Raw genomic sequence first — 27,182 nt, 5'->3', positions numbered from 1 at the left:
TGGGGGGAAGCGCCCAGCCCCGCCCCGCGCGCTTGCTTCCGCCTCCTTGTGGTGGCTGCTTGTTGTTGTGAAGGCCATAATGGCGGCTCAGGCGGCTGCAGCGGCCCAAGCGGCTGCGGCCCAGGCAGCGCAGGCCGAGGCGGCCGAGTCGTGGTACCTGGCTCTTCTGGGCTTCGCCGAGCACTTCCGCACTTCCAGTCCGCCCAAGATCCGCCTGTGTGTGCACTGCCTGCAGGCCGTGTTCCCCTTCAAGCCGCCTCAGCGCATCGAGGCCCGCACGCACCTGCAGCTGGGATCTGTGCTCTACCACCACACCAAGAACAGCGAGCAGGCGCGCAGCCACCTGGAGAAGGCGGTGAGCGCGGGCTGGGCCGCGAGGGAGGAGGCGTGGGCTCCTTGCAAAGACTGGGCTGACGGGCCGCGACCCGGCGGACGTTGCCGCATCTGGGGACCTGGGGGTGCGATTTCTGAAGAGTAATAGGACCCTCGTCCGCCTCCGCTGGACCCCAAAGCCACCAGCCTCTCAGAGTGCCGGAGGGCCTCGCCCCCGACCTTATCTCCCGTTTCTGGTTACAGACAGGGCTCCAGGACCCCCCCCGCCCCCACCGTACTCTGAGAGTTGTCTCTTCTCAGGAGCAACAGTCCCCAAATCGTCAGGATTTTAGGAGGATCCCACCCGTTGGTGGCACTGGGGACACCCTCAGATCGGTTGCTGAGGAGCATTGGCTTGAATGCCCGCACCTAAAGTGACTTGGGATAGAGGAGAGTTGAGGTGAAAGTCCAGGCATCCCCCGGGAGTCTGAAGTCTGGTCTCTCAGGAAACCTAGGAGGGCATTCCCCTCCTTGGGCCGGTAAGTCTGGTACTCGGGGTGTCTGGAAGGTTTCGTGCCATCCATAATGCCCAGTGTCATAGGTGGGAAGCCAAGACCCAGAGTCTGGAATTAGACATTTGCGGTCATGTGAGTAGGCCCAGAGCCTGGAATTGGTCATTTGAGTTTCTGTGAAGAGGCAAAACAAGGGGTCTGGATTCTAGGACCAATTGCTCAGTAAGAGGTGATCTCACAGCGCCTGCTTTCCCTCTGTCCACTTGTGACTTGTCTTCCTTCCACCTTCCACTGGTCCATCCTCTTCAGAATGAGCCCCTCCCTCCCCCTCAGTCTGACTTGTGACATCTTGGTGCAACAAAGAATGTGGGAGAGTGACTATCATTCTGCCCGTTAAACTTTCTGGCTGTGGAGTCATTTCTTCTCACAGCAACTCTGCTCCTGTGGGACCCTGGCTTCTCTTTTGCCATTTACCCAGTTCTGTTCTGCTTAAAGGAGAGAGTTCTTGAAAAGAATCAACTCAGATTTTTAAAACTCATTGATCTGAGGTAAATCCAAGCCCACCTTCGGCTAATAAGTTGCCTTCAGTAGGAGATCAGATCTTTGTTTTGCAGACTATGAAAAGTTGGAAGGCAACTTTAGTCCTCACATGATCAACTTCCTTGTTTCAGAAGTGAGGCAGTGTGGGCCCAGAGAGGTGAAGTGATTTGCCCAAGGTGACACAGCAAGTTATTAACAAAACTGGGCCCAAACCCAGGCTCAATGATTGCCAGGTTACATGCCAAGACAATATATCATTATGAAGTTTTCTTTCTTTCTTTCATTCATTCAGCAGATAAGTTGTTCAGGTCATGTTGGGTGCCAAGTCTTGTTCTAGGTGCTGGGGATCAGTGATGACTAAAACACTTAAAGCTTATGTTTTAAGTGAAGGAGACAAATGATAAGTATATAGTGAGAGGTTAGGTAGCAATGTAAGAACCATGAAAACTATGAGCCAGGGAGAAGGGTTGGAGTGGAGGTGGAGCTATTTTTGGCAGGGGTAGTGAGGGAGTCTCTATTTGTGGGAGTGACATTTGAGCAGAGGCCTGAATGGGAAGGGTAGGGAGCCCAGAGAATCGCTCAGAACATCAAGTCAATGGCAAGGACTTGGCAAGCTATTGGGGACAGGCAGTCAGTATCAGGGCCTTTCCAGGGCAGTGATGAGGCTGAGATCAAAGGGGGCACCAGGCTTCATTGACGGCACTGAAGGCTGTGACTGCCCAGGTATGGTGGCCCAGCATCTCCAGTAGTCACGCTAGTTCTGGAACTCTCCTGTCTCTTGATTAACAACAAATCCCACCACCTCTCTTCTCTTGTCTCTTGAGGCTATTCAGCCTGTTTCTAGCAGTGGTTAATAGTCACTGTGTGTATTTTCATGTTCTGTCTAGGGGAAGCAGTCATGTCTTAAATTGATCTCTTAACCACTTGGCTTTTGGGCCCATCATTTAAATCCTTATCCTTGTGAAGTGCCTTCACTCTATTTAATGGAACTCTGAATCTTGTGGGGTCTTCCATTGAGTCACATGGCCCCTTCTTTTTTATGCCTGGAAATTCCTTTCTTTCTGTTGGTTGCATCCCCAGCTGAGAATGTGTCTGGATTTCAGTTAAAGTAACATTGTTTTCCATGCTGTTTTTCCTTCTGTAATCATTTGTCATTTCTGGGGTTTGTTTTTTTTTTGGGGGGAGACAGGGTTTCACTCTGTTGCCCAGCGCAGTCCTCCTGCCTCAACCTCCTGAGTAGCTGCCACTACAGGCACACACCACCACAGCCAGCTAATTTTTTATTTTTGGTAGAGATAGGGTCTTGCTATGTTGCCCAGGCTGGTCTCAAACTCCAGACATCAAGTGATCCTCCTGTCTCAGCCTCCCTAAAGTGCTGGGATTACAGGCATGAGCCACCATGCCCAGCCTATGATTTCCTTTTGTGTTACAGCACAAGCATGCTATCTTTAATAGTCTTCACTCTTTAAATCGTACATTTTTCCCAATCAGACAACTGTCAACTTTTATTCTTTCCTTTGCCAGAGCCATTCATTAAAGAATCATGATACGTTTTTCCTCTTAGAATTGGGTTGCTTATTTCTAGTTCCGAAAAGCAAATGGCCGGTAAGGTTCTAGTTTCTTTTCAGGAAGCTAACACAGAATAACAAAAAATTTTTTTAAGGTAAGAAAATATCTCTGAAGTATTTTGTGACTATTTTCTCCTTGATCAGTCTCTCTGCTGTTGTTTTATTTATTTATTTATTTATTTATTTTGAGACAGAGTCTCATTCTGTTTCCCCGGCTAGAGTGCTGTGGCGTCAGCCTAGCTCACGACGACCTCAAACTCCTGGGCTCAAGCAATCCTCCTGCCTCAGCCTCCTGAGTAGCTGAGACTACAGGCATGTGCCACCATGCCCAGCTAATTTTTTTGTATATATTTTTAGTTGTCCAGCTAATTTCTTTCTGTTTTTAGTGGAGATGGGATCTCACTCTTGCTCAGGCTGGTCTCAAACTCCTGACCTCAAGCAATCCTCCCACCTCAGCCTCCCAGAGTGCTAGGATTACAAGTGTGAGCTACCACGCCTGGCCCTGCACCTGTCTTTCAAGCAGACAGATCCAGTTCAATCATTTGCCCATCTGCTGTGGCATCAAAGAGAATGTGCCTGTATATCCATTTCCCCCTTAACTTTCTTACTTTTGATCACATAGTCCTTTTTATCCGTTGGCCTGGAAAGTGCATCATCATTTTTAGATTTTCCTGATTTGAAAGCCACAGAGGAATAAATACCACTTCTCTAGAAGAAATTGTTTGTTATTTTCTGTAATCCAGGCGGTTGTTCTTTGAACAATGCTCTTTACTCACTGCGTATCCATGTCAATGCCGTGTGTGCTTTTCTGTGTGTATCTAGAACGGGGCTGCTTTCTGATGGTGGTTTTGCTCATCTAACTTAGAAAGCAGTTCCAGACTGTGCCGGTCAGATGCTTATTAATTCTGCATCCAGGTTTAGCCTGAGTGTCTAAGGTTTACTTTCCCAGCAAGTGATGAAATGCCTCCCTTTGTCTTCTCAAGGCCCAGCAGGGCTCGGTTTTGAGCCGCTGCTCATCAGGCACAGCTGTGGCAGTTCTCTCATCTTTTGGGATCATGGCTGTGTCCTGTTAAATGCCATCAGCAGGGAGACTGTGCAGAACTGGTCATTTCACTTTCATGGAGGAGCAATCTGTGCTCCCTCCTATTTTCGATTCCATTTCCTTTGTTCTCTATCTCTGATTCACGTCTGACTTCAGGGTGTGAGATCTGTTAAGGAACTGTCACCTCATGGTTCTACCAACTGGTCTCCTCCCCTCCCACCCCAATTATTCCCGTTCCTGCTTGTGAATTATGGTGATATCATTGGTGCCTTCTGTATGCCAGGCCCTGCATTGGTGCTTCTCAGGGCAGGGTCTCACTGGATCCTCAACAAACCCACATGGTAAGGCCCATTTCCAACTTGCTGGTAATCACACTGGGTACTACAGGAGGATGTACGTAGCCACATTAACACAGCAGGAAGAGGCAAGGGAGGCTCCTAAATGCTTTGCTTCCATCTTCTATCCCAGGGGAGTTGTAGTCAGTAACTATTTCTACATATTGTGGTGGCTTAAAAAAAACTGATTTAAAAAAAAAAAGTTACTTGGTTTCAAGAAATAAGAAGCCTCGAAACACTCTCAGCCTTGGACTATATCCTCCAGGCACCAGAGGTATGCTGACCTGGGCCCTTCCACCCCATGTGGCACCTGTTGGCCCTGCAGCAACAGCCCCCCACCCCACCACCAACTGGCTTACCCGGAGAGCCCCAAGGCAACACTAGCGGCTTCTGGCAAGGATGTTCTTATCCCTGACCTGCTCCCTGCAGGCCACCGGGGATGAGGGGGACTCTCGCTTTGGCCTCTTTCCCATCATGAGGAAGGAGACATAAAAGATACCTTTTAACATTACACAGTAAAAATCATAGCAATGACCTAGCAACCTTGGATAGGATATTCTACATACTTTATTTGTGAGATGGATATAATTTCTGGTTCCTGTATATTTCTGATTTGCAAATTTATGTTAAAAGTTTTACAAAGGTACAAAAATGAAGTTGTTTGTTGGCATCAGACTGGCGGTTCTGGGGAAGTGACTAGCTCACCATGACACTCAGCCCAGCCCCCTCTTAGGAACAAGTGTCGTCGTGCATTGTTAAGGCTGATGCTGATGCCCTGGTCAAAAAGCAGTGACATTTGAAGACAGCAAGAAATCTGATGCTGTTTGGGAATTAGAGCTTTGTGTCTGAAAGGCACAGCCTTAGTTCTGTGGCCATTTGCACATAAGGAAGCCTCGATTTCCTGGTGATGCTAGAGGTAAACTCTTCCTTATCCAATGGATAAAACCATTGTTCACATGACAAATGTTTCCCGAGTACCTACCATGTGTCAACTTATTGAAGGTACTGGAAACACAGCTTAGAGGCACACATTGTGGCATATCCTTTTTGTATGTATTTAAAGTGAGGGGCCACTCCCCACGTACCAGAGAAAGGTAGTAGGTCAGTGGCCCTGGGAAATGGATGTTAAAGAGTGCTAGGATCCAACTTCTCGCAAGCTTTGGAATGTTGCTAAGTCTCATAGTGGATCCACATTTTGAACCCAGTTCTCTGGCCCCCAGTCAGTCCTTCCGACACCCGCTGATGCCAGCCTACAAGGCCTTCCAGAAGAAGAGAATGTTCGAGTTTTGAGCCTTTGGGCAAGTTACTTCCCAGCTCACTGGTAGTCGCTGAGAGCCCCTCCTTCCCCAGGGGAGAGGTGGGATTCTCTTTATCCGGCCCTCCTGTCAGAACACAGAGGAGTTGGCAGAGAGGGAAGCTGATTGTTGGCAGACACATCTGGCTCATAAAGCAGAGGTGTCAGTGGGTCAGAGGAAATTAGGTCCAGCCCAACTGTCTACTGAATAGCCACACAAAAGTGCCAAAAGGAGAAGGGACAAAAAGCTGTTGTTATGAGGAGACTCTGGCGGGCCCATGCAGGCCTGAGCTCAGCAACACAGGCTGAAGCTTTACAGTGGGTGTGGTAGGGCCCTCCCCAGGCAATAAGCAATTGGCTGCATTCCTTCTAAGTCCACCTGCCACAGACATGCCTGTGTGGACTGTCCTTAGCTCCAAACTGGGAGTGGGCCTTGATGGGAGTGGAGAGTATCCCTGGGCCACAGACCTGAAAGGAAGGCTTGTCTGCCCACATGGGATTGGGGGCATTCACCTCTTGTCTCAGCTCCTTGCTTGCCTCTGTTGGGTGCAGTGACACACAGAAATGGAGCCAGCGTTATCACAGGTCTGAGGCGCGTCCAGGCCTGACTCAGAAGCTCAGCTGTGGGTGCCAGGTTTACATCTTGGTCCCCAGGCTGGGTGTCTGCTTCTCGTACATGACAGCATGCCATTTATCCACCCTGGACTCTCTAAAGGGCTCCCCTTCCGTGTGGGGGCCTTGCCTGCCCCGTGGTGACCGAATCACAGAAGCACGAGGCACCGGACGTGGATCTCAGGGTTGGGTGGGACCTCAGCCCAGCTCTAGCTCATCTCCTCAACCTCTTCCACGTGTCGCCTTTTTCCTCTGTGACCAGGCATCCCTCCCAGTCGGTGGCCCTCTGGAGCTTCTCTTGGTGCTGTGGGCCACTTCTCTTGCTGGTCCATGGGGAGCAGCGGCTTCTGTGGAAAGTACCCCAACTTCTCCATCAGCATCACACATGTTCCTGCTGTTCCCCCAAACATGGCCTCCAGCTGAGGAGTCTCGCCTCTAGGGCCACACTCCTGGCGGCAGGCCCTTGCCCTGCCCCGCTGAAGGCCCCCAGCCCTTCCTGTCCCTGCCGCGAAGGAGGCCTTGGGAGGGGACCAGCGGAGGCAGACACTTGGGCTGGCTGCAAAGCACCCCTTGCCAGGACTACTCAGCCTCTGTGCACGTGCATGTATGCACGCATGAGTCAGGAGCCTGTGGCTCTGGCTCTTGCTCCCAAAGCTGGCCCTCCTGGCCCACCTGTGTCTTACGGGCATTTGGTTTCAGACACAGCTCCATGTCTCCCCAGCCACTGCTCACCCCAGAGGCATCTCCTGCCCCGCCCTCACCCCCACCTGCTGACCCCCCAGGTCTCGCTGGCTCCTCCTCCCTCTCTTCATTCTTTTTGCTGCATCTAGGAAGGTCTTAAAACTCAGATTTGGTCAAGTGCTGTCCTTTTCTGCCCCTGACTGGATCAGGCTCCACGGGTGACATCAGGGACATTCTAACCCACAGCTGGGGATAGGGACTGTGGCCACTGTTGCCATGTGAATAACACAGAGACCTGTCGGGCCTTCTAGCCTCACCTCCCTGGACCTCTGTGCCTTTTTCATGGGTTCTTTGCCTGGAGGACCTTCTGCTCCCCCTTTGCCTTGGGAATCCCCCTTCACTTCCTTTCAAGGCCCAGCCCCAGGTGTCCCCATCCCATGCTGTTCTCCTACAGAGCACAGGGAGCTGGGGTCTTCTCTTCAGCTACAGATCCACCGTCCAGCAACTGCCAAGGCTCTTGGCAGGCATCAGTTGCTCTGTGAACGTCTGTGGTACCTGGGAAGAGCAGCATTAGACATGTGTGCTTGGTCCTTAGGTGGTCTGACCGGGGCTGGTGTGGTGGACTGGCCCAGGAGCCTTTTGGAACATGGAACCTGGGGCATGGTGGTCCCCAAGTTGGATCCTGTTACTGTCTGAACTACATTCTTGGCACACGTCTTCCGTGTCATCCCAGAGCTTCTCCCTCCTCTTTGTGAGGCTCACTTTGCTCATTTCCATGCTGCTGTTACTTGTCACTTCTTCATGAAGGGCTGACCCCTAAGACCCACTCTCCGGTTATAACTGATCCCTTGTGTAATGCTTTGCCTGACAGTCAGCCTACTTCATTGTGGTACATGGGGGCCTTGGTGGGGCCAGGTACCTCTGTGCTCCTTCCCCCTGAATCAGTTCTCGGCCACCGGCAGGTAGGGTCTGACTTCAGAGCACCAGCCTCTCCTCTATGTCAGAAGGGGGTGTCCCCTCTTCCCCAAGCACCTGCCAGGCAGTCTGTGGCTTCTGTTCCCCTTGCTGGCTTGGAGGAAAAGTGAGCCCACCCTCCCACTTAACCGGACACTGGGCAGCCTGTGATAACAGGAGAACCTGTGCAAACCCCAAAGCCAGTCATAACCAGATGCCAAGTGTCTGCTTGAGAATTAATTCTTTTTTCTTTCTCTTTCAGTGGTTAATATCACAGCAAGTATCCTTTTCTTGTTGGTGCTGTTCCCTTTAAGGAATCCTCCGTTTGAATAACAAGAATGTCTTAGAAACTTGAATCCGATCTCATGCTGTAATAACCAGAGAGTGTTGGGTTTGCCCCTCAGGTCACCTAGAGAATACTCACTCAGCTGCCTTTGAGGCCAGCAGCTTTGCCTGGATGCTGTGCTACTGTTGTCTTCCCTTCACACCCCAGCATCCAGCTGCTAGCCCCGCCTGGTGACAAGCTCAGAGTTCCCTGGGGGACGTGAGAACTTGGAATTTCAAGGCAGGCAGGGACACGTCTACAGCCTAGGAGCCCCGAGCTGTAGCCTTTTAAACTGACCTTTTCTTGCAGTCTCTGTACTTCCTTAACTGGATGTCATTAGATTCCACAGTTTGAAGATGTTAAATTTGAAGCAGCAAGTCTGTTATCTGAATTATATTGTCAAGAGGTAAGAACGCATTAAGGTTTCTGAAAGCAAAGTGTCTCTCTCTGTCCCTAAGACATGATGGCAAATGGCGGCTCTGGAGACCTGAAATCCACTCTGGCTTTTAACTCTTCAGATTACTTTCCTATGTCTTACACCCCAGCGTTGGGGCAATCACATGCTAACAAGGGCCGGCAGATTCTTTTTCTGCTGAAGACTGGTGGGAAAGGGAGCCTCGTTCCTATCCTAACAAGTCTGTACAGTTTGCCTTCTTAATCCGGTTTCTGATTTCAGTTGTACCTGAAAATTTGCCTTCCTCCGCTTAGAACCGTGACACCTTAAGGTAGCCGGGCGGTAGGGAGGTGTGTTTCACACCCCTGCTGCCTCTCTCTAGTCTGTGAACCCAGATTTCGGAACCTGCTTCCAATTTGTTAAGGATTTTGAACTGAAGCTACTTTCAGTTTAGTTGAATGGGAAGTTATTTTAAGAGTGGCGCAAAAACTTCCCAGCTAGTGAGCCCAATAAAATATCTTTCTTGCTTTTAATAAACTTAATTGGCAATCCAAAAAAATCCTTTGGTAAGCATGAACAGGAACCGCCTTCTGGCACTGCACCTGCTGCTAAGGAACCCAGCTTGATTGCCGGCTTGTTTTTTTTTTTTTATTCCCCTCCTCAAATGTGATGATTCCTTTCAGAATTCTGTAGATGCGGCAAAGCCACTGCTGCGGAAGGCGATCCAGATCTCTCAGCAGACCCCATACTGGCACTGCCGCCTGCTCTTCCAGCTCGCGGTGAGTTCTGTGGCCCAGACACGCCCTCAGGGGCCCTGACCCTGGGGCACACACACCCCGAGTACAAGTAACAGCAGAGTCTGAGATACACAGGCCCCCTTGAGCTGCCACACTGAGCGGTGGGAATATGGGGGTGTTCCTTTAACCTGCTCACAAGCCTCCTCTAGTGTCTGTCCTCAGCAGCACCCCCACTCAGGCCCAGCTCTCGGCAGCACCCAGGGGTGATCAGTGGGAGTGCCGTCTCCCTGGGGACTGTCACAGGGCATGGTGCTCACCCCCCTCCTGGCTGCTCCTTTTGGACTGTGCTTATTGAAATCCAGGGAACATTTCCTACCAGAGGCCTGCTGTGTTTTTGTAAGAGCTGCACAGAGATTCCAAGGGGCTACCTTTGGGCAACAAATGCCCAAGTCAAGCCTTGTTTCCCAGAGCCCCAATTTCGGGGGCTATTGGGGCACAGCCTCATCCTGGAATCCACGCGATTCCCCTTCCAGCTCCCTTTAGCTCCCCAGATGTAGTTGGTGCCCCAGTCCCTGCCCTCCAAGATGCTCAGTTGGGGGAAGGGGTGATTTTCTAGGCTGGGCATTCCTGGTTGCAGTGGCAGGGCCTCAGGCACCATTGTGTGGGCACCTCTTCTGTCCTGGGCTCTGCTGTACCTCCCCGTGACTGGGTACCCTCAGCTGTCTCTTCTCTGGCTGGCCCCCAGCCTCTCTAGTCCCAGACCCAGCCTGCCCTCCAGTCCATCCCCATGACACGGCCCCGTCACTCACCTAGGCAGGCAGCATGTGGACCCTGGATTGGGAGTGTCCTCCATGGAGTCCTTCACCCCAGGAGAGTCTGGCTGGGAAAGTGCCCTAATGGGAAAAGCTCACCCAGCAGCTGGGGCTCCCAAGGCCCTTCTCCCCTGAGGCCCGCTTAGGCCCCGCTTGTACACACTGGCTCCTTTAAATCGTCCCCCACACACTTGTGCCCATTGGTAGAGGAGGGAGCCAGCCAGGCAGTGAGTCACCTGCCCTAGGTCACGGAGATGGTGGGTCGTGTGCTTGTGCCACAGGTGTGCCTTCCAGGGTCAAGCCAGGTGCTTGCCCCCCTTTCAGCCTGTTAGGGCTTCTAGATTTGAAACTCTGCTAGACACTTACGCCTGAGGGAGTCAGTCCCTCCTTGTGGGCCCTGGAGATGCCCCCAGTGACTCAACCCCACAGGTCACCTAGGGAGCGCTCAAACAGCCGTAGGCACAGCCCGGGAGGAGGGAGGCAGGGGTGGAATCTGTGCGCAACGAACATTAACTGCTGGTTCTGCTTCTATGCACCATTAAGTTTAGACAATGTGTACTCTAGGTACCATTAAGTTTAGACGATGTATATACTATAGGCAGTGTATCTAAAGCAATTAACGTTGATGAGATAATTTGGTTAATTTAGCTCAAAACTAACACTAAGGCAATTTTGTTGATGTGTGGGGAGGTTTGGTTGAACTTGCTAACAAAGCAGCCAGGCCAGGCTCTGTAAAATTAAGGGGTTTGGCAGTGAAGGTTGTTGCTCTCTCTCCTTTTTAGCAACTGCACACACTTGAGAAGGACCTGGTGTCAGCCTGCGACCTCCTGGGCGTGGGGGCCGAGTACGCCCGGGTGGTGGGATCCGAGTACACACGGTAGGCAGCAGCTCCCCTTCCCCTCCTGCTCTCTTGCGTAGAAAGGGCTCAGCCCTCTTAATCTGGGACAGCAAACAGAATCGGCATTGCTGCGTGATAAGATGACTACCCTCACACATAACGAGAGGCATGGAGATTAAAGCTGCACCGGGAAGCATTTTGCACCATTGGTTCATAAAGTAAAATGTTTGTGAGTCGAGTTTTTGAGGGCGAGGGCCAGCTGGCATGCTCCACACCATGGGCACTGCTCATTTCTAGCATCCTTGCAATAAAAAGTGCTGGTCTCATTTGCTTGGCTGTTGGGCTTCATCTCACAGATGTGTCCTCATTGGTGTGGGTCATGCATGGCACTGACCATAGGCCACTTCAGTGCCCACCCGCTCAGGGGAGCCAAGGAGCTTGTCAGTGCATAACAGGAGGCAGAGTAGGCTGCATTTGTGTAGCAGAAGGGACATGGGTTCGTATTATGCACGAAGCTGCTTAAACTGTCTGGAGGCTGGTACCCTGGGGTTAGAAGTCAGGAAGCTCTTGTGCTCCCTATGTGCCCTCTGTGAGGGCCTCCTCTCTGTCTCTTTCCCCCGCACGTAGAGGAATCCTTTGTAGCAGGTAGGCTCCAGGCAGCAGCACTCTTACTTTGTGTGTTGGGATTCTAGAAAGTTCCCACAAAGGGCCTTCCTGGCCTGAGTGAGAGTGCTCTGGGACCAGCCCCTGTCCATCAGAGTGAGCTTGTACCATGGAGTTGTCAGGACACAGCAGCCCCCAACTCTGTTCTCAGTCCCCCTCTAAACTGTAGACTGTGAGCGCCCATGGGGCACCACGCAACTCCTGGCAGCTCCCCAAAGGGTGTCCTTGTCCCTAGAATGCTGCCAGGGGGTGGGGCAGAGCTGTTGCTTGTCCACCCTGCCTACTCCCCTATATGTTTCCCAGACAGGCTGCTGTGGGCAGCCAGCCTAGAGCGGACATGTGGTCTGTGCAGAGTGGCCGAAGGTTGGCGCCTGCAGGACTCCTGGCTCAGGACCTCTGACCAGTGACACAGGGCCTCTAAGCAAGAGCATTTTTTGTGAGACAACATGGGAACCTTGATGTGATGTCTCCTGCCTTAGATTTCAAGAAGCAGAAGATGGGTAGGTAGATCCCTGAGTGTTCATGCCATGAGCTAAGGACAGGGAACAGCACCATGGCCTGGAGCACAGGCAGGGGAGCCAAGCTGCTCAGCGTGTGTCCCTGCTCTATCCCTCAAATGCTGTGTAAACTTGACTTCTCTGCCTTGGTCTCCTCACCTGTAAAATGGGGAGAACAGCACCTACTTGGTAGGGTGTCGGCCACAGCATACAGGTGCTCTGCAAAGGATGGCAGAGGAAAGGATTCAATGTTGAAAAAACTGGGGACTCCCCAAAATTTGGCACTACACAATTATAGCTGCTCCTGAAGTCAGGGTCCCCACAGCCCCACCACCAGCATACTGCACGCCTCCAGGACTGAGGTGGGCCAGGGCCCCCCCACTTTCCTCCGCTGTTACTTTTACTGTTTTCTAAACTTTCCTTGATATTATTATATTATTTTTCTTGCCAAGGACAGGGACACATGCTACTTCAGAAAGTGTGAGACTCTAGATGTCTCCTGAGGGTGGAGGTGGTGACTAGAGGTGAGGCTGCTGATGTGCCCAGGGCTTCCCAACTGCATCCCCTTTACCCTGAGAGGACCCCGAGGAGGCTCAGCCCAGTTCACAGACCAGGCAGTGAAGGGCAGATGGGCCCGGGTCTGCCACTTTCCCCTGCGCAGTGTGGCTGCTGACGCCGAGCCCACGTCTGCCGTGTCAGCAGGACCGAGGTTAGAGCTGTGTGCCATCCTCCACCCCACCCGGAACGCAGCCTTCTGAGTGCTGTGTCTTCTGGGCGTTTGAACCACACTAGTGTGTCTAAACCATGCAAGAAAAGTAAATGACAGAATGAGACAAAATAGAGCAGTCTCGTAAATAAAACAAACCTCATTGGGTACTGTTCCTGTCATCCATTTAACCCTCCCCTGAGATGGCACATTAGCTACAGTTAGCTTGGGAGGTTCCGGGGCCTTCTCAGACTTGACTCCCTGTCTCTGTTTTCCAGGGCACTGTTCCTCCTCAGCAAGGGGATGGTAAGTCGAGGCTGGGCGGGATGGCTAGGTGCCTGCAGGTATTGTGGAGATGGGGCTGGGGCCACCGTGAGTTCTGCTTAGATTTGTGCTGAGGCAGGAACCTGGTTTGGAGCTGCTGGGGCTGGGATTTCAGTCTGGCTTTGCCCCCTGGGGCAGGGGTGGCACGCCCAAGGCAGGTGGGCAGGTGGCCCTATGCTCCCAAGAGGGGCTCCCAGAAGCCCCACGGCCCCGCTAATGCGCCTCTCCCTCCCCAGTTGCTGCTGATGGAGCGCAAGTTGCAGGAGGTCCACCCACTGCTGACCCTCTGTGGACAGATCGTGGAGAACTGGCAGGGGAACCCCATCCAGAAAGAGTCACTGCGCGTCTTCTTCCTGGTGCTGCAGGTGACCCACTACCTGGATGCGGGGCAGGTGCGTGGTGCCTCTCACAGGAGGGCTGCTAGAGGGTGGTGTGTAGGCACAGGCAGCACATGGACGCTGGGCCTCTGGGCAAGAGGTTTGCTCTGTCATCGCCTCTCCTCACAAGGCAGGTCTGTCATTCCAGCCCCAACACATACACGCCCCACCGCCAGATATTGTTGTCTCTGGAAGCTGGGTCTGTCCCAGTGGCCCTGCCCTCACCCTAGAAGTAGTGACATGTGGCCCCACACACACGTGCTCAGTGCACGAACACCCGAAGCCTCCAAGGCTTCCAATGCTCAGACAATCCAAGAGAATAAACCATGCAGGTTTGGGGGTGGTGCCTGGCACATAACAGGTGCTCAAGCAGTGTCTTTACAGCCCCCTAGCTGTGAGGTTGAGTAGGTAGGGACAGACATGACCCAGCCGTGTCCTGAGATTGGACTCCATAACCCCTTGTGGGTGAGGAGCAGCTGTGTTCGAACACCTTGTCCTTGTGTTTGTGTGACCATCTCGGCCCTTTGCAGGGTGGGGCTGTTTGTCCCCCTCAGCTCCACCCCCCCTCCCAGTGGGCCAGTCATTAGTAGAGTCCAGTGGCAGCGAGGGCCCGGAAAGTGCTGTGCGGGCCTCTTGGCAAGGGGCTTCCTCAGTTCTCCCACCCACACCCACCTTTGCCCCTTAAGGGAAGCACTAGCTCAGCATGTAGGAACGCAGAGCAGACGGCAGCCACCTGTTCTCATGGGGTGCTGGGGCTGCAGAGATGTCCCTTGGGGCCTCAGGGCAAGGCTTCCCGGTGCAGACAGGGCAGTCTGTATTAGCCATGGCACCTCTGGGACTCCTGGGCCACTTCCCACCCCTGAGGGTCCCAGCCTACTCCTACTCCTGCACTCTTGGGATCTGGCTGCAGGAAGGCCAAGTGCAGCTCCAGCAGGGTCTGTAGACAGGCCTCTCTTGGGCCTTGGTGTTGGGATGATTCGCCTGGCCCTGCCCTGTGCCCTGAAAGCATGGGGATGGGGTGGGGAGTGGGTCCCTCTCCCAGGAGGCGGATGTGGCAGGAGGGGAGGGTGGACACTCCCAGGAGGAAGGGCAGAGGGGTGGCTGGGTCGGGCCTGGCCTCCTGAGGGCCCTGGCTGCTGGTGGGGAGCTGCAGGGCAGGAGCGGGCACTCAGGCGAGGTGCCCCGCCCCGCAGGTGAAGAGCGTGAAGCCGTGCCTGAAGCAGCTGCAGCAGTGCATCCAGACCATCTCCACACTGCACGATGATGAGATCCTGCCCAGCAACCCTGCCGACCTCTTCCACTGGCTGCCCAAGGAGCACATGTGTGTGCTTGTCTACCTGGTGCGTCCCTGCTGGGGCCTGAGGCCAGGGTGGGCAGGTGGAAAAAGGGCCCCGGTACTCACTGCCGTCTGACTTGTCACCAGGTGACCGTGATGCACTCCATGCAGGCCGGCTACCTGGAGAAGGCTCAGAAGTACACCGACAAGGCCCTCATGCAGCTGGAGAAGCTCAAGAGTAAGTGTCCGGTGGCTGTGTGGCCACAGCGCCCCCAGGTGGGCAGCCCGACCAGACGCTGCCTGTGCTGGGGCCGAACGACTCTGGCTAACCACAACACTGGAGCAGTCCCTGCCTGAGGGAGGTCTCTTCATCCCTGGTTGGTGGATGCCAGTGGCCGTTGTCAGAGCACAGCAGGCCAGGCATGGGGTCGGGGGCCAGGGCCCTGCAGTAAACCAGGTGCTCAGGTGAAGCAAATGGTGGCCACTTTTGCCAGCTATTATCCATATGGTGACGGGGATGCGCTCAGGGGAGGCTGTGATTGGAACTCAGCTCTCACTGACTTATAGCAGGTCCTTTGGAGGTCACAGGTTCTTTCCACCCACTCACCTACTTAATCCATCCTGTGGGACCAGGGACCTTTGACTGGCACAAACCCAGAGCCCAAAGCATCCCTGGCTGGCTCAGTGTCCCTGTTAATTTGCCAATGTGCTCCCTCGGGAGCGCAGCTGGGGGAGAAGTCATTAGAACTGGGGAAGACCAAAGCCTGAAGGGCCCGTGTGTCTCTTTCTCTGTGGCCAGATTGGAAAAGAACCATGCTCTGTGGTTCCGACATGCAGACAGCTGCTCGGGGCTGCCAGGAGCTGGGGCCCTGCCTGGGGTCCCCCAGCCACACTGCTGCCTGAGGCGCTGTCCAAGGTCTTGTGATCCAAGGCAACTTCCACATTTCTAGAACCTGCCATATCCAAATTCTCTTGCGTGTTTAGTGGGGTGAGAATCAAAGACAAATCCATGGATTCCTTACTCTTAGAACACTCTGGCAATCAGTCCCTAACTCCAGTGTTGTCTCCTCACCTGGACACAGAGATGAGCTCCCTCGAGCTGAGGGTATAGTGAGGACTAAGGAGGATGATGGGGTGGGTGCCAGGCTGCTGTGGCAGGAGACAGGGGCGGGGTGGGGGGCGAGCTGGGGCTGGGCCAGAGCCTGCTGCCCTGCGTGCTCACCCTCGGCTCTCCTCCACAGTGCTCGACTGCAGCCCCATCCTGTCCTCGTTCCAAGTGATCCTTCTGGAGCACATCATCATGTGCCGGCTCGTCACGGGGCACAAGGCCACGGCGCTACAGGAGGTAGGGCCAGTGGGGGCTGTGCAGACACAAGGAGTTTGCCAGGTCTCCGAGGTATCAGACAGGAAACTGGGAATTCATCAATTGCACGTTGGCAGGATGTTGTGTTGTGCTGTCTCACTGTCACTCAGCAGTTCACAGTCCTGCATGGGGATGACTGATTAGAGAAGCTGGTACAAAGCCAGTGGCCCCTTTCCCAAAAGCTGGCACGCCCAGGGAATGTTGCACATGGTGTCCAGGGATTTGGGGTCCTCCAACAGTGATCCTCATACCCTGTCCTGCCCCAGGGTTTGTAACCTCAGGTACCCACCCTGCTGAGAGGGCATGGGGGCCTTGAGTAGGCCAGCAACACTTTACAGCCACGACACACGTTGGGAAGGGCAGGGAAGGCAGGTAACAGACAAGGGTCACCGTCTATGATAGTGTCAGGGCCATACTTTGCCATTATGGTGGGCACATCCACCTGGACTTTGTACCCCAGTTTGGGCAGGCAGGGCACGGACACACCTGCCAGCTGTGGGGTCCCAGGCCACAAGCCATGTGACCACAGGCATGCTCTCTTCCGGCAGATCTCCCAGGTCTGCCAGCTATGCCAGCAGTCCCCCCGGCTCTTCTCCAACCACGCGGCACAGCTGCACACACTGCTGGTGAGTAACCCTGTGACAGCACCGCAGTCAGGATCTGGAATGTTCCCAATAAATAATCACGTAACCACCTCAGTCAGAATCTGGAACATTCCTAGTGAAGAACCCCATGACCACCCCCCAGGCAGGATCCTGAGTGTGCCCAGTGAGCTTTCTTCTGAGAAGCTTCTTACCGAGTCCCAAGTTGACTTAGGTCTAGGGAGGTGGAATTATTAGACACGTTATCTTTTTTGTAGCTGGCTCAGGAGAGTCATTTGTCATGTTCATCCAGATGCAGCCAGTGTCGGCCCCAGGCAAGCTGCATGTGGCTCTGATCTGAGCCCTCGTTGGGGACCCCCCAGAGGCCACCCTGAGTGACAGCACCTTCTTCTTCCAGGGTCTATACTGTGTCTCCGTCAACTGTATGGACAACGCGGAAGCCCAGTTCACCACAGCCCTGCGGGTAAGGTGCCAGCCCCCCTCACTCCTGGGGCAGGCAACACTTCTGAGTAAGGATTCAGGTGAGGTCTGTGATGAGGACAGCAGCCACATTAGGTCAGCCACACGAAGCCACGGTCCAAGAGGGCAGCTCCACAGCAGTCAGCCTGATGCCGGCATAACAGTGACGTCGTGCTGTTTATCCAGCTGAGGGATAGCTATGGGGTGAGGCGGGGCGCCTGGCCAGCCAGGGATGGGGGCTTCCTGAGTTAACCCAAGGACAGACATGAGGGAGAGGCACAGCCACTTTCACATCTGACTGGCAGCTGTTGTGACACCCACTGCCCCCAGGCTGGGTTGGCTCCTGTTGCAGCTGAAGACATGGAGCCACCCAGGTTCAGGGGCTCCGTGGAGTCACCCCATGGTGAGTGGCAGAGCTGAAATGCCCCCGAGGTGCTCTGTGGGCAGAAGTTACCTGGTCCTGCTGGGTCAGGGAGGAGGTACAGATACCCCAGGCTCCTGGCCTCAGACTAGGGTCCCACCGGGCCCTGGAAGAAGGCTGTTGCCACGTCCTCACGGGGTGACCCAGCCCAGGCCCAGGTCCCAGCTCTGCCTGCCTTGCTCTAAGACCAGACAATGTATCTCTACCTCGGCCTCAGTGTCCTCACAGGAAATGGAGGCTGTCGACACCTGCCTTCTGGGTGGTTCCAGGAAGGTCCCCAGTAGAGATGTCAGGGAGCGAGGCCTGCTCTACTCCCATCTCAGGCGAGGTCACGGGGAGCACAGTGCACACCCTCTGCCTGTTGAATGGGGGATGGGGGTCTCCCCTCTGCCCTCCTGGGTGTTCCACGTGTCTGTGGGTGTCACCGTGCCTGCCGCTGGCTTCAGGTGCACAGGTGCCTTGCAGACGGCATGCCTGGGCGTGAAGCGTGGCCTCAGCACCTGCTCCTCTGCCCGCATCCCTCGTTCCCTGGGCCCTGGCTGGCTCCTGCTGCAAAAGGGCCCGGACCCCCTCCCAGCACCATGACAGTCTTGCCACCTCCTTCTCATCTCACTCCCATGAGGGGCTGCTGCTGCTTTTGTTCAGCGTCAACGTGCCCAAAGCCGCACACCCCAGGAGTCCTCCCCACCAGGCCAGGAGGGGCTTCACTTCTGTGGCCCAGCTGGGAAGCAGTGATGCCGAGTGCAAATCCAAACCCACCTGACCCCAGACGTGCTCCTCCTGTATCCCACAGCAAACGTCCCCACCCATGCTGTGTCCCAGAGCATCTTTGCTTGGTTCAGAAGACCCTCTGGGCTTCCTCAGCCGTGCCAGGGTCCTGTGGGTGGGGTCTGCACCTCCCGGGCTCCCTCAGCTTCTTGCCCGGCCCTGCTGGGAACCGGGATCTGGGCAGCACTTGAGCCACTTCGATTGGCCCCTCTCCTGACTGTTCTCATTCCCCTAGAAGAGCCAGGGACACCATAGTCCCTACACCACTGGTCATCGCCAGCATTTCTGGGCTCTGACATGGTATCACCTACCTTTAGGGCAGTGCCTGTACTCCCAGGTGACAGCTCCCCAACCACCGCCCTGCGAAGAGTGGTCCCTCCAGGACTGGCGTGTGTCTCTTAGTCAGCATGCACCCAGGTCCCAGAGGTTGCCAGCAGTGGTGTAGCGGAAGGGCCACCAGGTCTCAGTCCTGAGAGAGAGCAGGAAGTAGACCCAGACGCGGCACATTCCGAGGGTGGGATCAGGAGTGACTGGTTTGCCTTTTCTCTGTTTTCTAACTGTCCTGTAACCCGGATGATGGTTTTGTAATGAAAAAAATGAACAGCTGCATTACCCTTGGGTTTAGGGGTGAGTGGGGTGCATCTGAAATGAAGAAAACAGGTTATTTCTGAAGTAACTGCCATGGAGCTTTTGGGTGGCTCTGATACCACCAAGCAGGCCCTGGTGTGACATGGCCATCCCCGGCCCAGCCTCCTAATGTGCCATCTCCCTTCCAGCTCACCAACCACCAGGAGCTGTGGGCCTTCATCGTGACCAACCTGGCGAGTGTGTATATACGGGAAGGAAATAGACACCAAGAGGTAGTAGGTGACATGCTTCATGTTTGGTATCCTTTCTCTCCAATCTCCTCTTGTTTGGGGTCTGGGGGGCTGTCCTGGGTACCGGCGAATCTCAGTAAGTGCCAGGGTGTTCACCCTCCGACAAGGGATGGCACCTGTGCAGAAGCACGTGCAGCGAAGGCCAGAGGTGGGTTGGCAGCCAAGGCTGGGAGAGGCCAGGTCTGGGGCAAAAACATTCCTGCAGCCACAGAACATTTCCCCTGTTGAACAGGAGCCAAGCTTTATTGATTCCCACAGAAAAAATCTGCCACCCTGTAGCCTGAGCTGTCTTCTCTAGCACATTGGCCAGGCCTCAAGGCTCAGTCCTGAGGGGCATCGCCTTGGGCAGTCATGTGCCCTCACTGCTGGGTCTTCTTGCCACCAGCCTTGGGGATGGGTGTGCCCAGGGCCATCCGCACAGGCCAAGTGCCCTGCCCTTATCTTCTGAGCTGACTCTTACAGGAGGGTCAGGTTCCTCCTGCCGTCGCCCTCAGACCTGAGAGCCCCTCCCCCAGCCCTGGAATCAACCTCCGAAGTGTCTCTGATTGGGCCCCTTCCCTCCACCCACACAGCCTTTGTTCTGGTTCAGGCCCCCTTTGACTCTTGTCTAACGAAAAAGGTAGCCAACCCCCCAGATTGCTCCCAGGAGGTGGTTCAGGTGCTTTTGGCTGCAGGAGCAGAAGGCCCAGCCCCGGCTGCTTGAGCAGTCAGGACGCAGCCAGCAGGGTCTTCTGGGTGCTAGCTGTGTACACAGAGTGTCTTGGAGGAGCCCGGCTCTCCTGTGTCTCTGCTGCCAGGAGGGGCTGGCTCTGGGTGCAGCCTCAGCCCTCTACTACCCTTGTCTGCCATCCCAGCCACACAGCAGCCAGAAGGGATCTAAAACATCCGTCAGGTCATCACACCCCTGTCAGAGCGTCCCAGGGTCCCTGCGTGGGAAAATCCACCCCCTGACCCCAAGGGCCCGTGTAAACCAGCCTGCTGACCTTCCTCCTACAGCCCAGCCCCCCTCACCTGGCACAAAGCAGAGTAGGCTGAGGGTGTGAGGACCCCACCCCAGGCCTTTCAGCACCAGGGGCTGCTCTTGCTGGTCATTCACTGGGCCTCAGTGTCCCTGGAGGCCCCTTGGGGATGCGAAGAAAGCCCCACACTGAGATCCACCCTCCAGATGACCCACCCCCTCTCCCGCACGCTGCTCAGGGGCAGCAGAGCCCAGGGCATGGGATTCAGGCCGCCAGGTTGAGTCTCAGGGAGTCGCAGCAGCTCTGGACACCTCAGTAGCACATTCTAGCTGCCCTTTCTCTCCGTGTGACAGTGCAGAATGGTCCTAACTGGTGTTTCCTCCCCCAGCTATACAGTCTGCTGGAGAGGATAAACCCAGACCACAGCTTCCCCGTAAGGTGAGCAGCCCCAGGGCCACTTCACGGACCGTCTAGGGCTCCCTGTGCTCTGTGGGTAGCATGAGCTCCTGTGGGGGCCCTAGACCACCCCGTGCACCCCTCCTCCCGGACACTCTGTAGTGGGGGCTTTCCGAGATTTCCCCACACACACTGCTCTTTTGTAAACCTGCTTCTCTCTCGAAAACCCCACCCTGACGTGGCGCTCCACTCTCCACCCCAGCTCACACTGCCTCCGAGCAGCGGCCTTCTACGTTCGCGGGCTCTTCTCCTTCTTCCAGGGACGCTACAATGAGGCCAAGTGAGTGCTGGGCAGAGGGCGGCGGGCGGGCCATCGTCCTGGGGGCTGTTCTCTCCGCCCCACGGCCGGGGCAGTAGCACCTGTGTTCTGCAGGCGATTTCTGCGAGAAACTCTGAAGATGTCCAATGCGGAGGACCTGAACCGGCTCACGGCCTGCTCCCTCGTTCTTCTGGGCCACATCTTCTACGTGCTGGGGAACCACAGGGTGAGTGCCCGGGCCTGGGCCTCCTCGCTGGGTGCCAGCTGGGCTTGGCCTGGGTGGCCAGGGGCAGGGAGCTTGGCACCCACAGGGAGTACAAGTATAGGGTAAATGGCAGGCCGGAGGGTCGCTGGGCTCGTGGCCTCCACATTGGTCAGGCACAGCTGCAGGGCTCAGTGGAGCCAGAGCCAGTGGGGCTTCCCCAAGCTGGCAGGGATGACAGCAGGTGCGCCTTCCTGCGTGTTCCATCACTGTGCAACACACACTGTCCTGCAGGGCACCAGGGGCCCCCAGGGCTGGTCCCCTCCAGGCCAGCTGGTCTCTCCTGGAACGGACAGTCCCCGAGTCTCCCCAGTCCACTCATTGCCTGCACTCGCCTGTGTGACCTCACAGACCTGTAATGTGTTTTTAAAGAAAATATTTTGCCATATTACAAAATATGACACGTTCAGAAAAGGCTGAGAAGCAGAAGAGGAAAACATTGTCCATCTTTTGCTGTGCAGCCTTTTCCACTGCCTGCCTCCCACGCAGAGGTTTGGTTTGCTGATTTCGTATCTTGCCTTTCTCCATAGTTCTGTACCAGGAGCTTTTTTTTTTAAATGGCAGTGTTTTGAAGCAGCCTCTACGCCGTAGTGTAGCCCGCCTCACCTGAGCTGTTTCCACAGCACAGATGACGCAGGGCTCGTGTCTTGGCCTGTAGACTTTCCTCTGAGCAAGCCCAGGCCTCCAAGTGGGCCCCTGGCACACCCTCTCCCAACAGCGATGTGGCCTTCACTGAGGCCCTACAGCTTGGGTCCTGCTGGGCTCTGGTCTCAGCATGAGGGACGCCACCACCACGAGGAAGAGGACAAACTCTGGGTTTGTCCTTTTAAGTGTAGCTACACTCCTACAGTATTCTGTCAACCTGCCCCTCAGCCTCTGAACACAGGGCAGCATGTCCCTGCTGGCAGCACAAGTGGCCTGCATGTGTGTCCAAGGGCTCAGCAGCTGTGGCCCTGCTAAGTGTGGGCTGCCACCTCCTGTCTCCATGCGGCCGCTGTGATTATCCCATTTGCCGGATGGGGAGATTTAGATCACACAGCCCCAAACTGCAGACCCAGGACTGGAACCCAGACTCCACTGGCTCTTGTTTGTCTAAAAGCCCCTGGAACCCCCCTTGAGTGGGACAGGGACGGTGGAGCAGCTCTTCAGCTGCCACTTCTGTTTCATGTGTCAGGTGACAGAAGGGCATCTTACATAGTGCATTTGGGAACCCCCCCATGGACCCATGAGGGGTGACACGGGGCTCCCAAGAGTCCTGAGGCTCAGGTCCTGGCCTCAAGTGACTCTAGGTGTAGGGTCACACAGCCAGACACAGCCAAGTCAAGTCTTTCACTTTTTTTTTTAAGAGGATGTTTTCCCACATGGTAAAGGCTAAGGGCACCCAGGGAGGCGGCAGCCTTAGGGACCTGGTTGGTAGAGGTGCACACAGGGTGAGGTCAGCCAGGAAGGGCCTGGCACAGACACGGGCACCACAGTGGCCAGAGCATGAGTGCCCAAGCAGAGGAATGGACAGCTGAGAGAGGCTCAGGAGGCCCTGCGAGGCTAGAGCATGCACGGGCCTGGCATACCTCCCAGTGCCACCCATAGCTTCCAAACCGGACTCTGGCCAGCTGTGGTGGCTCACGCCTGTGATTCCAGCACTTTGGGAGGCCAAGGTGGGAGGATGGCTTGAGCCCAGGAGTAGGAGGCTGCAGTGAGCTATGATGACACCACTGCCCTCCAGCCTGGGTGACAGAGCGAGACCCTAAAAATAAATCAATAAGTAGATAGATAGATTGGAGTATTCCCCACACTGCCATGGTTCTGCTGAAGCTGGCTCCCAGGAGTTGATTTTGAGGATTTTTATGTCTCTCAGCGATGTGACAAGTATTCCCAGGCTGCTGGGAGCCACCACAAAGGGAGTTCTGGCCATACCCTGAACCTGATGACTAGGCCAGCAGGGCTCTCTGTCCTTGGCCCAGGCAGAGTCAGAGCAGCACTGCTGGTCACCACAGGGCCTGTGCAGCACAGGCTCCTGCCCACTGCCTCCAAGCCCTCACCGTAGAGAGAGGGACAGGTGTTTTTATGGCTCCTGATGTCTCACTGGGCTCTTCTGGCCATATCCTGAGGACAGTAGGGCCTCAGGTGAGGGCAGCGCTGTAGGGTGGCATGGCGGAGAATCAGGATTGAAGGATTCACATGCCCTGGCACCCCCAGAGCCCCGTGTGTCTGTAGCAGCCTTCCATGAGCACCAACTCGTATATAGAAAACACGCCTTCCTTTGTCCCTTCTTTACCCATTCAGCCCCCTTTGCGTACTGGAACAGGCCTGGGGCAGGCTGCCACTCCTCCCAGGTCCTGGGTCCCCTTGATGAATCCACGTTTCTAATTGGTTTGTATTGTCAGTTGAGAGCTAATTGCCACCAGTGCCTTTTTCTCCTCTTGGAAAGACAGAGGCACTCAGAGTTGCCCACTGGCCATGCCCCATGCCCCCATGAGGAGGAACATGCAGAGCCAAGGGTGAGGGTGATTTGTTTTTCTCAAGGTGGGCCAGGAGTACATCTGAGAGGGCCATTTGAAATGGGCTCTAAGGTAGGAATAGGAGTTCTCCAGGCAGCAGAAAGATAGCACAACCCTGGCTGGGTTTGCCAGGTGGGTCCCAGGCTGTCCCTGCCACTGTCCCCTTAGTTCCTTCTGGGCTGCTCTTGGTTGACAGGAGAGTAACAACATGGTGGTGCCCGCCATGCAGCTGGCCAGCAAGATCCCGGACATGTCGGTGCAGCTGTGGTCATCGGCCCTGCTGAGAGGTAAATGCAACAACTATACCTCCTCCTTGACCGTGGCCTGGCCTACCCAGTTCTAGCAGGGGTAGCAGGTTCTCCCTGTTGGAGTGCAGCAGGCACTGGGCCCATTCATGTCATCAGCTCCGTGCAGGGTCTGGGTCAGTCTGCACGGGACCCAGAGGCTTAGCAAGCCCTGGCTCTCTCAGCCTCGACTTCTTCCCCCTAAAGGCAGATAGTGGTCATCCTATAGGACAGGGCCAGCCAGGGTGCTCTGGGTGCAGGGCGGGTGCTCAGTGGGACCCAGTCAATGTTGACACTGCAGCCCCCCCCAGGCTAGGAAACTGGGGTCTAGAGACGTGCCCAGGGCCCTGGGGAGGAGGAGATGGTGCAGTCTCACCTACAGTGGGTTGTGTGGCCTCCCGCTTCAGGAGAGGGTGTCGGGCGCCTGCCCTAGCAAACGCCTGTGCACTCAAGGGCCGGCTGGGGCTCTCTGGGCAGGCTGGTGAGGAGCCCAGCGTTGGGCCCCCTCCCGATGCTGCCTGACCAGCCCTGTCCTGCCCCTCGAGGGTAGACGGCACATGGCTTTGCCATCCCAAGACAGGGCTCAGGGCTGGTGATGTACCAGGCGCCCAGAGATCCACTAGTGGAGCCAGGGTTTGACCTTAGGGCTCCACCTGCTCCTGGTGAGGGGGAGCGGGCAGTGGCGGTGCAGACAGTCCCCCATGCACGTGTCTTGCCCTCAGACCTGAACAAGGCCTGTGGGAACGCCATGGACGCCCACGAAGCCGCCCAGATGCACCAGAACTTCTCGCAGCAGCTGCTCCAAGACCACATCGAGGCCTGTAGCCTCCCCGAGCACAACCTCATCACGGTATGGGAATGGGGGGCCTGTGGGCCCCTCAATGGGTTCCCCCACCTGGGGGAGGAAAGGGCACACTTGGCTGCATTTCTCTTTGTCTGACAAACCCTAACTCGGCCTCGGGAGCTCTCTCTGTTACGGTAAACAGCTACAGACACCCTCACCCGGGCGGGTGGTACAGGGGGCCTCCTGTCGGGCTCCTGTGTGGAGGACAGAGGGGCCCTGCTGGGTGACCAGCCCCAGGAGAGCAGCATTCCAGGCTCGCTGTCCCTGGGAACAGCCCGTGCCACCTCACTGATGGGTGTCCTCTCCTCCCCACAGTGGACGGATGGCCCACCCCCCGTGCAGTTCCAAGCTCAGAATGGACCCAACACCAGCCTGGCCAGTCTCTTGTGAGGCCCCTGGAAAGGCCACCAGCTCCTCGGCCTGTGCGTCTCCACCTTCCACCCAGACAGCACTTGCACTCCCCCCGGAAGCTAGCTTCCTTCCCGACCGTCTCTAGAGCTTCCAAGTCCTAGGGCGTGTGCAGGGCCAGTTCCTGCTCTCCCAGCGGGGGCGGCTGGCCATTCCTGCCTTGTGCCAGGACCCCTGGTGCTGAGGCCTGCAGGTGGACGTTGGAGCTGACTCCAGAGCCATCCTTTGCCGTGGACTGAGCTGCCTGTCCTCGTCTGAGTCGCACTTGTCAGGGCGCAGTCTGGGCTGGGAGCGGGTACAGGTCCTGATCCTGTGTGCCAGGTGGGCTGTACCTCAGGGGCATTGTCCCCTGACCCTCCATCACCTGGGCCTGGATGCGAGGCAGGAGCTGGAGCGTTTCCTCTGCGCAAGACAGTTTCCAGAGTCTAAAGGCGAGATACCAGTTTCTGGCCCAAATTTGGAGGGAAGAAGTGATGGCCATGTGTGGGACAAAGCACACGTCCCAACATTTTTCCTGGCTTGCCTTTCTCTCCAGCATCAGTCCCTGTGACAGCCAAGGCCTCTGGTCAAGGGCCCTTGGGGATGCATGAACCCAGCTTCCAGACATCTGCACCTTGACTGGATTCACTGTCCCGCAACGGGGGTGTTGCACGTGACTGTAAACACAGGCGTGTGTGTAGTTGCACAGAGCTGGGAGCTGAGACCTGTGTTGGCGCCAGCCGCCTTCACCCATCATGCGGCTGCTGAGGGGCAGGAGGCAGGGGAGAGGGCACCTTGCCCAAATCCAAGACTGTCTCCTCGGGCTGACTTTGGTGCTAGCACAGCCCCCTCCGACCTCGAGCCAAGGGGCCTTCTTCCTGGCAGCTCTGCAGCTTCCTCTGCGGAGGATGTCTGTGGGCCATGGCTCAGGCTCCTGGCCTCCTGCCATTCCCTCAGGAGAGAGGAAGACACCTCCCCCTCCCCTGCCAGGTCTCTGGGGGACAGTGTCGACACCTCTTCCCCAGCCAGACCCCAGGGACTCCTTGCTGGGCCCGAACAGCAGCACTTGGTTTTATGCTCTTGGATAATCGGAGAGGTGCCCCACCAGTGACAGTGGCATTGGGAATGGTGGCAGCTGGGATCAGGGATCAAGACACCACCCTGTCCAGGTTCTGGAGCCTGGGAGTGTCTCCCTGCGGCAGGGTGCTGGGGGTCTCTCGTCAGGGTGGGTGGCCGCTTCACACCCTGTTGCCCGTGCACCGTGAAGGCTGCTCCTGGGATTGTGGGTGCCTCTCACCAAGGGGACCTTGGGATCGCTCAGGTCAGCTGCTCAGACCCCTGAGTCCTGGGTGTGGCTTAGCCATAGCAGGGCCACCGCCCACAGCCAGGGTGGCATCAAGGACAGGCTGGTAGGGGCTTGTCCTCTGTGGACACACAGTCTCTGGGTCACCAGGGAGAGCCTGGCCCTGTCCTATGCTGCCCTGAGGGGCGGTCCCCTCGGCCAACACCCACCCCAGGCCAGTGAGGCCAATAGAAAAGTGTGCAGCCTTGGCCCACAAGCTGTCCCCATCCTGTCTTCCTCCCCAGCCATGACCTCTGCTGGCCCCACCTTGAAGGAGCCCCGAGGTCCTCCCCTCTGCCTCTGAGACGGCAACTTCCGTGCCTCCAGGATCTGTTTCTGCCAGCTTGGACCCCACAGCGTCCTGCCTCTCCAGACCCACGTTCATTCAATCACGTTGTGCATCATGTTCGTTTCTGCCTATTTATTTAAGCCTTTCTTTGCTTCTAGGGCATTTTGTATGTAGAGCAATTGAAAAAAGAACCTCAGAGCTTAACACCTGTCCTGATGTTGAAGTGCTTTCAGTGACCACCCTGTTATCTATGTATATGTAAAGTTAAGGATGAGATTTTCAAGTTTACAATTAAAAATTCAGTACTCGATA

At 55.7% G+C, this 27,182-nt stretch overlaps 1 protein-coding gene across 2 annotated transcripts; it reads left to right on the top strand.

Moving 5' to 3' along the window:
* Positions 1-31: 31 nt before the first annotated feature.
* Positions 32-27,182, top strand: MAU2 (MAU2 sister chromatid cohesion factor). Of its 2 annotated transcripts, none has more exons than XM_045551685.1 (19): positions 32-355; positions 8,113-8,130; positions 8,516-8,581; positions 9,253-9,348; positions 10,901-10,995; positions 13,101-13,128; positions 13,383-13,538; positions 14,717-14,863; positions 14,947-15,037; positions 16,041-16,144; positions 16,711-16,788; positions 17,162-17,227; positions 19,189-19,275; positions 20,638-20,687; positions 20,908-20,985; positions 21,079-21,190; positions 23,921-24,011; positions 24,731-24,858; positions 25,168-27,182. In XM_045551685.1, exons 1-19 carry the CDS (start codon positions 80-82, stop codon positions 25,240-25,242), a joined length of 1,842 nt encoding a protein of 613 aa, XP_045407641.1. In that variant the 5' UTR covers positions 32-79; the 3' UTR covers positions 25,243-27,182. The 2 variants fall into 2 exon arrangements, with proteins under 2 accessions (XP_045407641.1, XP_045407649.1); XM_045551693.1 differs by having other exon boundaries at positions 57-355; positions 19,189-19,272.

This window comes from Lemur catta, chromosome 1 (genome assembly GCF_020740605.2).
Source record: "Lemur catta isolate mLemCat1 chromosome 1, mLemCat1.pri, whole genome shotgun sequence".
NCBI lineage: Eukaryota > Metazoa > Chordata > Mammalia > Primates > Lemuridae > Lemur > Lemur catta.
This window is presented reverse-complemented; position numbering and strand designations above follow the sequence as displayed.